This window comes from Anneissia japonica, unplaced genomic scaffold (genome assembly GCF_011630105.1).
Source record: "Anneissia japonica isolate Jap-2015-1 unplaced genomic scaffold, ASM1163010v1 scaffold287943_len491860_cov182, whole genome shotgun sequence".
In the NCBI taxonomy this organism is placed as follows: domain Eukaryota; kingdom Metazoa; phylum Echinodermata; class Crinoidea; order Comatulida; family Comatulidae; genus Anneissia; species Anneissia japonica.
The window spans coordinates 246665-258035 of record NW_022736938.1 but is presented as its reverse complement, the minus strand read 5'-3'; the positions used below and the strand labels follow the sequence as shown (position 1 = coordinate 258035).

Here is an 11371-nt window from a genome sequence, read left to right as displayed (position 1 = left end):
AAACAGTATATTGATGATTTTATATATCTAGCTACTTCTACGTGTTTGCCGAACCCTTGCATGAATTCTGGCATATGTTTTACGTCCGAGCCGTTAAAGTGTATATAAATAAGTTTGTTTATATTTCTAGCCAACACTATTATTTTGTTACACAGCTACAACCCCGTGTATGCCGAACCCTTGCATGAATTCTGGCATGTGTCTAGTATCATCCACAAATATGGATTCCTATTTTTGTCTGTGTCAGTCCGGATATTCTGGTGATCATTGTGAAAATGGTGAGTCTATTCGTAATGCTATATTGTATATAGCCTACATAATTACTCATGCTCTGCCTATATGGTCATCGTGACCATGGTATCATCATGACCATATTTAGGCATGACAAATGTTTTTTTTTTCAAATTTGCGGCAGTGGCACACCATGCGGTGCGTTCACCATAAAAAAAAATACAATCCACAGACTTAAAAACAATTTAACGAAAATCACAAAGACAAAATACGCAGTAATACTTAAAAATCAATCACCCATAAACATATGAAAACCATTATAATAAAGTTTAAAATACAAGCAAAGCCGTTACAGATTAAAAAGGTGTAAAACATTGTGAACATTTGAGATAAAACCAGAATTTTTAAAAGCTTTAACGATATAATTGTTGATTAAAAATTGAAATTTGAAATAGTTTGATAATGTTTACAATAAAAGGACATAAACTAAGCGATTAAGACTGCACTAAAAACAAAACCAAAAATACGATTGGTTTTGTTTTCAACGTTGTTGTGAAAATAGATAAATACCTACCCATAAAAATAACGTATAGGATAAACGTGTTTTGTCTTTATAATAGACCTCAGTTTAGTTCTTAATATCGTAAATCCTCGAAAAGAAGCCCATGGGCTTGAGCTCGAGAAGCCAATCTCTAAAGGAATCCCACTCCCTCTTCAGTTTGCAAAAAGTAATCTCAAAAAGAAGCCCATTGGCTTCTAATAATTTGATAGTATGGGCTATTTTCGAGATAGTAGGCCCTACTTACATTCAGAGGTTATCTTTGATGATTATGATAGTGTCAGTATCAATAGAATTTTATTGTACTAGCATGGTTAAAATTAAATTAAAAAACAATTAAACAGAATTTTCAATTTCATAGTTGAACAATTTTGTATAGTAGCAATTCCAAAATTTACAGCATTCATTTTGAAAAGAAGCCCCCCTTTTTAGTTTGCAAAAGTAATCTCGAAAAAAATAAGGAAAGAAGAAGCCCAGGGTTCTATTCGAGGTTTTACGGTATAAGAGCTCATTTTTTTCATGTTTTGCTTCTTATACTATTAGATGTTTTCAAAACGGGGAGAATTGCATGCATACTTCTACTACTAACTCTCGCTATTATTGTCAGTGCACCTGTGAATTTACCGGAACTGACTGCCAGACGCCTGTATCTGATCAATTTTTTATTTCCTACATTACTTTAAAAAAAAAAATTATAGATGGTAATGTTAATGGTAATGGTGGAGACTTACAAAGCGCATAATATGATGACATTGATTTTCTTAATTATAATCATGACTTGCAAGTACAACATTTGAGGTAAAACCAGAATTTAAAAGCTTTAACGATAAAATTGTTGACTAAAAACTTGAAATGTTTTGAAAATGTTTAGAATAAAAGGACAGAAGCCAAGCAATAAAGACTGCACTAAAAACATAAAACCAAAAATACAAACCATTCTACACTAAAGCAGACCTATTAGGCCTATATACTGTTGATTATTTAAAAAATAATTATTTTTGTTAGTTATAGTGTACAATAGTTGTTTAAATCTATTAAAACAGATTTATTCATATTATTTTTGTAAACTTCTACCAGTGTTAAACCTGATATGTGTAGGCTATGTATTGTGTGTGCAGTTAATACCGTACACAAATAAAAACATTCAAATATTATAGAACGAATTGTAATCACTTACCACCGCATCTGCCATCAAAATCTTCCTGTATTTTGACTATTTCAACGGTGAATTCGAGGGCGCACTGTGTTCTCTTTCCCCCTTAGCATGGGTTCTAGGCCCTAATTTTTGATTACTCACTCTTTATTGCACTTAATGCGCGTCATAAATAATTTATTTGGCGTTCCATACTCTTTTTCTTTTGTTACGGATTTTCCGTCTTAAGATTAACTTGCTCGTTGGTGGCGCTGTCCAGAATGAAAAAAAAAATAATATGGGACTTGTGGCAGGTCTACCTTCTTCCCCCCCCCCCCTAACTTGCTCGTTGGTGGCGCTGTCCAGAATGAAAAAAAAAATAATAATAAGAGACTTGTGGCAGGTCTACCTTCTCCCCCCCCCCCTTCCCTGTCTCTCTCTAGATCTATGAATGTTACCGTAATTTATGGTACAAAAAATTCCAATCTGGTATTTAGAATTTAAAACGCCTTTTCAGCCGCATCAACCTTTTGAAAAAAAAAAAAGTGATTCTATCTGCCATAATAATAAGTTGTGTATTAATGAATGATCTTTTATGCTTTTATTTAAAAATATGTCCTGTAGACTATGTTTCGAAAGCCTCACTTATTCACACCGAATCCGAATTTGCCGATTGAAGGCCTGCCGAACCAATCAGAAAATCGAATCAGTGTGTAAGAAAAGTGACGCTGGCGTTCAGCGCATCGGAAACGCGGTCCGATATTCGGTTCTGATTAGATGTGAATGCAGCTAATAACAGTTTCTTTAATTTCGTTACATAGGCCTAGATGTGTGTTCGTCGGACCCTTGCTTGAACTCTGGCACATGCTTTGTGTCCTCAACATTTGACTCCTATGTGTGTTTGTGTACATCAGGGTTTTCTGGTGTTAATTGTGAAATTGGTAATTCTATTTATCCTTACGATTAAATGCATTTCTGCAATTAGATTTTTCTAGTGCCTTCATACAATAAGTTCTGTTTAAGTGTCTATTAACCCGTAAACGATCACATTAATTTAAAATTGCATATTGTAGGCCTACAGAACATTGATGTGCGAGAATACCATATCATGGATTTTTTAATATAATAACAACACATGTTTTAAATGTTAATAAAACCGTTCAAATTATCGACTATGAATGGATAGTTCTATAGAGGATTCTATTTTGTAAGTTAAATTGATACGGTTTTATTATTTAAGAATTTTGTTATAATTCTCTTTTTTGATTATAGATGCGTGTAATCCAAATCCATGCCAGAACAGTGGAAACTGTATACGTAGGCCTACTACGTTTAGCCCTCTCTACATTTGTCAGTGCAACAGTAACTTTACTGGAACTAATTGCCAGACGCCTGCATCTAGTAATTACAGTATTAATTTACATAATTGACTTTCCTAGCAGTAGCAGCATGAAAAACCATTGTTTTTATTCTGGTTTTTTTTTTTCTTCTTTCATATAGATTTTCCTATCTTTTTGCACAGGGTTTTTATGCCCAGCACTTTGATCACTCTCCATGCTTGGATGGTGATCAAAATGGATTAATGGATCTAAATGAAATTTTTTGTAATATTTCGTCATGGTCCAATAAAGAAATGTTTAAATTTTGGTGACCATCCGAAGTAAGGTGTGGATATGAGGATCATTTAAAGGAAACTTCCAAGAACAACTATTTCAAAAACTGATCAACTGATCTAAGTGAAAATTTAAAGAAAACGAAGAAATTATTAAATTGTGGTGTCGAACCGGATTTGCGGGTCATTTAAAGTGCTAACGTCCCAGACAAGAATATCTCAAAATAAACTTTTGCGGGATGGTTTGCCATGGTCCAATAAAAAAAATGAATACAATTTGGTGACGATCATCATTCCTGATGATGACGTAATTAATGTCGAAATATTGAATCCCAACACGATGGCGTGCATTTCAATACTTGGATTATGTACTTTACTTTCTTATCCGGAGTATTGTGTGGACATGAGGGCCATTTAATTGTAGACGTCCCAGAGATCCGGAGTAGGGTGTGGACCATTAACAATTTTATTGGACAGTTAGTTAAACTTTTAAACGTTTAAACCAGCTGTAGCTAGATTAAACACAAAATTAGCGTGTTATGCATGAACAATTTTCGCTTTCAATCACTGAATCATCATGAACTAAATATGCACTGACCTATGCAGGGTCGGCTCATATAGTGCACAAATGAGTCTCCATATCACCTATGCTATTACCATCAGATCATAATTATTTAAAACTGCACGCAAGACCTACTTCAATTGCCAAACTGTCACTTTCTTCTGTATTTTCATTTTTGTGTTTAATTGTAGTAATGTATTAGTTGGTCTTTGTTTGTGAGACTGTACTATTGTGATGTATGGGGTTCCTGAATGATGAACAATTTTATGCCTGCCACTGTTTTCCTAAATAATTGAGGCGTGACTTGAGCTTCCTAACCGCAGGGAAATGTGCAATTTAAATACACATTACCAGTACTAGTACTAGTAGGCCACCAGTATCATTGCAACTATAGATCGAGTACTACTAACGTCGAGTTAGTCTCCATGTTTTTCTTTTTTACATGATTTTTTTTAGAAATAGCCGTTGTGTTTTTTTTCTAATTTATTTTTCTTCCATCCCGTTTTCCTATTTTTGCAGAGTTTTTTGACCGGCACTTTGGTCAGTTTCCGTGCTTGAATCGTCTTCAAATATTGTCTAAATAAAAAAACATATCTACGATGTATATATCACTATATGACATTATTCTACATATTGGTTTTTATCTGTTTTAACTTTTTAATTTTCTTCATATTTTTCTGTACGATTTTATTTTTGTTTTTCTTCTGTTATTATTACATTGTTATGACAATTTGTTACACTTTTACTATAAAGTATAAGTATTTCCATCATTATCATTTTTGTGGTTGTTAATGGTGGTACTTTATGTGCTTAATTCTACTGTTTTCGTCTCTTTGTAGCACCATGTGATAGCTCGCCATGCCTAAACGGTGGAACGTGTGAAAATGATTTCAATGGTTACACGTGCACGTGCGCTTCTGGATACGAAGGCAACGATTGTGATACCCGTATGTTTTGATTGTTGATTTTCTAAAAAATAATTATGTTTTGAAATAGCTCTGCGAAGAGAATAATTAAATTATTATGTTTTAATTTCAAAATAGCAATCAATGAGTGTGCGAGTACCCCGTGTCAAAATAATGGTAGTTGTATAGACATGGTCGACGGCTTCACTTGCGACTGCCAGGTCGGCTATTCAGGAACCAATTGTCAGAATGGTATGTATGATTTGTGTTATTTACACTGGCCGTTTGTATATGACTCGGGCAATAAGATTTATTTGTGTGTTATATAGTGCCGCGTGGATTGTGTTCAGTGGGGTGCTGATGTCCATATTCATACTCATACTTTAAACATATTCATATTTAAACTTTAAACATCTCATACTTTAAACATCTTATACTTTAAACATATTCATACCTTTAAACATATTCATATTCATACTTTAAACATCTTACTGGTACTATGTTCATAATGATAAAAATAGATATATCAACGATACAATACAATTATTTTTCTTAATACAATTTAGGGTTTCATCCGCCCGAGAGCCGCATTTAGCATCAGGGTAAAATAAAACATGTGGTGGCATTAAGACTCTCATGGGAAAGAATTTATGGTTTAGGATGGTCCAAAATTGAGGTCTGAGCCAACATTATTAGGGCTTAACAATCAAAATAATCACTGATGGCGGCCCATATGCCTAATTCAGAGCTTGGGGAGCCTTAGCGTGTTTGGTCCATGTAGAGCTCTTGAACCGAAATTTATTCACTTTCATCTGTAATTTTTAGCTTTACAATGGGAATTTGAACGAATTAAGTTTCTGGTCCAAATTATTTTTATATTTTATGCGTTTAATTTAGTTGATTTTAAGTTGTTATTAGCGGCTTTTTTTTTTTTCCTTTTTTTTTTATGGCTTTTGTTTGAAGGATGAGGCGATATGTTGGTAATCTTTATTTTATTTAATTTTGATATTTTTAATTGATTTTAAGTTGATTCTAATTTGTTTTTGCTATTTTTGATGTCTTATTTGGTTTTTTCGAGGCTATATGTGTTTTGGTGATGTTGCGAGAGGCATGGTTAGTTTCAGTTGGTTTGTTAGTTGTTTTTAAGTTGTTATTGTTATTGCCTTGTTTTTTAATTTTTTTTATATTTTTTTTTTGTTTTTTGTAATTGTGTAAATACCATTTTATATGTAGAAATATATTTTTTTCTGTTTTTTTTTTAGACATTGATGATTGTGCCACAGCACCGTGCCAAAACAATGGAACGTGCAACGACCAAGTGAATGGATTTACCTGCTTCCTGGTTACGGTTCATTATTATGCAAATTCTCGCCTGGCTAAACCCGCTAGTCTGAACGCCCGGCAAAGTTAAGCCGGCTTAACTCAAGCCTGGCATATCTCCAAGTCTGAGCTAGGCCTAAAATGATACGTAGGCCTCCCAACATGGCGTCGGTGGCCTCACTAAAACCAGCCAATGTGCAATCCAGCTATTATACATAGTAGAGATCAGTGACCTGCATACATGTTCCTTATTCTGTCTTAAAATTAACTTGCTTGATGGTGGCACTGTCCAGAATGATAAGAAATAATAATAATAAGGGACTTGTGGCAGGTCTACCTTCTCCCCCCCCCCCCACCTCCATGTCTCTCTCTAGATCTATGAATGTTACCGTAATTTATGGTACAAAAAATTCCAATCTGGTATTTAGAATTTAAAACGCCTTTTCAGCCGCATCAACCTTTTGAAAAAAAAAAAAGTGATTCTATCTGCCATAATAATAAGTTGTGTATTAATGAATGATCTTTTATGTTTTTATTTAAAAATATGTCCTGTAGACTATGTTTCGAAAGCCTCACTTATTCACACCGAATCCGAATTTGCCGATTGAAGGCCTGCCGAACCAATCAGAAAATCGAATCAGTGTGTAAGAAAAGTGACGCTGGCGTTCAGTGCATCGGAAACGCGGTCCGGAATTCGGTTCTGATTTGATGTGAATGCAGCTAATAACAGTTTCTTTAATTTCGTTACATAGGCCTAGATGTGTGTTCGTCGGACCCTTGCTTGAACTCTGGCACATGCTTTGTGTCCTCAACATTTGACTCCTATGTGTGTTTGTGTACATCAGGGTTTTCTGGTGTTAATTGTGAAATTGGTAATTCTATTTATCCTTACGATTAAATGCATTTCTGCAATTACATTTTTCTAGTGCCTTCATACAATAAGTTCTGTTTAAGTGTCTATTAACCCGTAAACGATCACATTAATTTAAAATTGCATAGTGTAGGCCTACAGAACATTGATGTGCGAGAATACCATATCATGGATTTTTTAATATAATAACAACACATGTTTTAAATGTTAATAAAACCGTTCAAATTATCGACTATGAATGGATAGTTCTATAGGGGATTCTATTTTGTAAGTTAAATTGATACGGTTTTATTATTTAAGAATTTTGTTATAATTCTCTTTTTTGATTATAGATGCGTGTAATCCAAATCCATGCCAGAACAGTGGAAACTGTATACGTAGGCCTACTACGTTTAGTCCCTTCTACATTTGTCAGTGCAACAGTAACTTTACTGGAACTAATTGCCAGACGCCTGCATCTAGTAATTACAGTATTAATTTACATAATTGACTTTCCTAGCAGTAGCAGCATGAAAAACCATTGTTTTTATTCTTGTTTTTTTTTTCTTCTTTCATATAGTTTTTCCTATCTTTTTGCACAGGGTTTTTATGCCCAGCACTTTTATCACTCTCCATGCTTGGATAGTGATCAAAATGGATTAATGGATCTAAATGAAATTTTTTGTAATATTTTGTCATGGTCCAATAAAGAAATGTTTAAATTTTGGTGACCATCCGAAGTAAGGTGTGGATATGAGGATCATTTAAAGGAAACTTCCAAGAACAACTATTTCAAAAACTGATCAACTGATCTAAGTGAAAATTTAAAGAAAACGAAGAAATTATTAAATTGTGGTGTCGAACCGGATTTGGGTGTGAATTTGAGGGTCATTTAAAGTGCTAACGTCCCAGACAAGAATATCTCAAAATAAACTTTTGCGGGATGGTTTGCCATGGTCCAATAAAAAAAAAATGAATACAATTTGGTGACGATCATCATTCCTGATGATGACGTAATTAATGTCGAAATATTGAATCCCAACACGATGGCGTGCATTTCAATACTTGGAGTATGTACTTTACTGTCTTATCCGGAGTATTGTGTGGACATGAGGGCCATTTGACTGTAGACGTCCCAGAGATCCGGAGTAGGGTGTGCACCATTAACAATTTTATTGGACAGTTAGTTAAACTTTTAAACGTTTAAACCATCTGTAGCTAGATTAAACACAAAATTAGCGTGTTATGCATGAACAATTTTCGCTTTCAATCACTGAATCATTATGAACTAAATACTAAATATGCACTGACCTATGCAGGGTCGGCTCATATAGTGCACAAATGAGTCTCCATATCACCTTTGCTATTACCATCAGATCATAATTATTTAAATTGTGCACTCAAGACCTACTTCAATTGCCAAACTGTCACTTTCTTCTGTATTTTCATTTTTGTGTTTAATTGTAGTAATCTGTATTAGTTGGTCTTTGTTTGTGAGACTGTACTATTGTGATGTATAGGGTTCCTGAATGATGAAAAATTTCATGCCTGCCACTGTTTCCCTAAATAATTGAGGCTTGGCTTGAGCTTCCTAACCGCAGGGAAAGGTGCAATTTAAATACACATTACCAGTACTAGGACTAGTAGGCCACCGGTATCATTGCAACTATAGATCGAGTACTACTAACGTCGAGTTAGTCTCCCTGTTTTTCTTTTTTACATGATTTTTTTTTTAGAAATAGCCGTTGTGTTTTTTTTCTAATTTATTTTTCTTCCATCCCGTTTTCCTATTTTTGCAGAGTTTTTTGACCGGCACTTTGGTCAGTTTCCGTGCTTGAATCTTTTTCAAACATTGTCTAAATAAAAAAACATATCTACGATGTTATCACTATATGACATTATTCTACATATTGGTTTTTATCTGTTTCAACTTTTTAATTTTCTTCATATTTTTCTGTACGATTTTATTTTTGTTTTTCTTCTGTTATTATTACATTGTTATGACAATTTGTTACACTTTTACTTTTACTATAAAGTATAAGTATTTCCATCATTATCATTTTTGTGGTTGTTAATGGTGGTACTTTATGTGCTTAATTCTACTGTTTTCGTCTCTTTGTAGCACCATGTGATAGCTCGCCATGCCTAAACGGGGGAACGTGTGAAAATGATTTCAATGGTTACACGTGCACATGCGCTTCTGGATACGAAGGCAACGATTGTGATACCCGTATGTTTTGATTGTTGATTTTCTAAAAAATAATTATGTTTTGAAATAGCTCTGCGAAGAGAATAATTAAATTATTATGTTTGAATTTCAAAATAGCAATCAATGAGTGTGCGAGTACGCCGTGTCAAAATAATGGTAGTTGTATAGACATGGTCGACGGCTTCACTTGCGACTGCCAGGTCGGCTATTCAGGAACCAATTGTCAGAATGGTATGTATGATTTGTGTTATTTACACTGGAAGTTTGTATATGACTCAGGCAATAAGATTTATTTGTGTGTTATATAGTGCCGCGTGGATTGTGTTCAGTGGGGTGCTGATGTCCATATTCATACTCATACTTTAAACATCTTATACTTTAAACATATTCATATCTTTAAACATATTCATATTATCATATTCATATATTATTGACATCTTTAAAAAGCGACTCAAAACCTTTTTATTTGCCTCTTTATAGCTACTGTTTTCTTTTTTCTTTTTCTCTATTTCACCTTGCTAGCTAGTGTTGTTTGTTCCAGGTTAGGAGGCACCTGATCCCAGAAAAGATCAAGACTTAACCGATGCTAACCGGAGTACATAAACACAGATCTCCGGTTGGCGGTGATGGTGTAACCCCATACTTCGGTTTGGGTGCTAGCTTGGTGGTTTTTTTTCCCGGCTTTTTTCTTTGTGTTCTTGACTTCATTATTGTCTAGCGCATAGAGACCTCGTTTATTTGCGCTATATAAATCCATCTATTATTATTATTATTATTATTTAAACATCTTACTGGTGCTATGTTCATAATGATAAAAATAGATATATCAACGATACAATACAATTATTTTTCTTAATACAATTTAGGGTTTCATCCGCCCGAGAGCCGCATTGAGCATCAGGGTAAAATAAAACATGTGGTGGCATTAGGACTCTCATGGGAAAGAATTTATGGCTTAGGATGGTCCAAAATTGAGGTCTGAGCCAACATTATTAGGGCTTAACAATCAAAATAATCACTGGTGGCGCCCCATATGCCTAATTCAGAGCTTGGGGAGCCTTAGCGTGTTTGGTCCATGTAGAGCTCTTGAACCGAAATTTATTCACTTTCATCTGTAATTTTTAGCTTTACAATGGGAATTTGAACGAATTAAGTTTCTGGTCCAAATTATTTTTATATTTTTATGCGTTTAATTTAGTTGATTTTAAGTTGTTATTGGCGGCTTTTTTTCCCCTTTTTTTATGGCTTTTGTTTGAAGGATGAGGCGATATGTTGGTAATCTTTATTTTATTTAATTTTGATATTTTTAATTGATTTTAAGTTGATTCTAATTTGTTTTTGCTATTTTTGATGTCTTATTTGGTTTTTTCGAGGCTATATGTGTTTTGGTGATGTTGCGAGAGGCATGGTTAGTTTTAGTTGGTTTGTTAGTTGTTTTTAAGTTGTTATTGTTATTGCCTTGTTTTTTAATTTTTTTTTTTTTTTTTTTTTTTTTTGGTTTTTTGTAATTGTGTAAATACCATTTTATATGTAGAAATATATTTTTTCTGTTTTTTGACATTGATGATTGTGCCACAGCACCGTGCCAAAACAATGGAACGTGCAACGACCAAGTGAATGGATTTACCTGCACATGCCCAGAGGGATTTGCTGTAAATATTTGTGAAGTACAAAGTATGAAATTAATATACACAGTAAAAACACCTAATCACGTCAAGATCCTAAATATTAGGCTATAACTAAACACGTTTAGCTTTTAAACATGTCACCAAAAGTTGGAGAAAAGTGTGTGGTGTTTATGTCTCCCTCCTTGCCTTTTTAACAGTGTAGTCCTATACATAATCTCATAGTGAAATTGAATACGCTTGGTACAGTCAACTTTTTTTGAATATTGTTGCAAAGGTGTCACCAAACGACAACGTAAACTTCGTAGACTGGTCTGTATGTGTAACATGCACGTATAGGCCTATATCAGTCTCTTATACACATCT

At 34.0% G+C, this 11371-nt stretch overlaps 1 protein-coding gene across 12 annotated transcripts in view; it reads left to right on the top strand.

The window, feature by feature from the left end:
• LOC117116963 (fibropellin-1-like) overlaps positions 1 to 11371 on the top strand; it is a 31689-nt gene that overhangs the window by 16481 nt on the left and 3837 nt on the right. For 2 of the 12 annotated variants that reach the window (XM_033261122.1, XM_033261118.1), the window contains 10 exons: positions 156 to 278; positions 2744 to 2863; positions 3195 to 3323; positions 4936 to 5043; positions 5140 to 5253; positions 7074 to 7193; positions 7525 to 7653; positions 9294 to 9401; positions 9498 to 9611; positions 10938 to 11054. In XM_033261122.1, coding sequence (XP_033117013.1) covers positions 156 to 278; positions 2744 to 2863; positions 3195 to 3323; positions 4936 to 5043; positions 5140 to 5253; positions 7074 to 7193; positions 7525 to 7653; positions 9294 to 9401; positions 9498 to 9611; positions 10938 to 11054 — 1182 coding nt within the window. The remainder of the gene's footprint in view (positions 1 to 155; positions 279 to 2743; positions 2864 to 3194; positions 3324 to 4935; positions 5044 to 5139; positions 5254 to 7073; positions 7194 to 7524; positions 7654 to 9293; positions 9402 to 9497; positions 9612 to 10937; positions 11055 to 11371) is intronic. The other 10 variants (XM_033261125.1, XM_033261120.1, XM_033261119.1 and 7 more) reach the window with 9 other exon arrangements.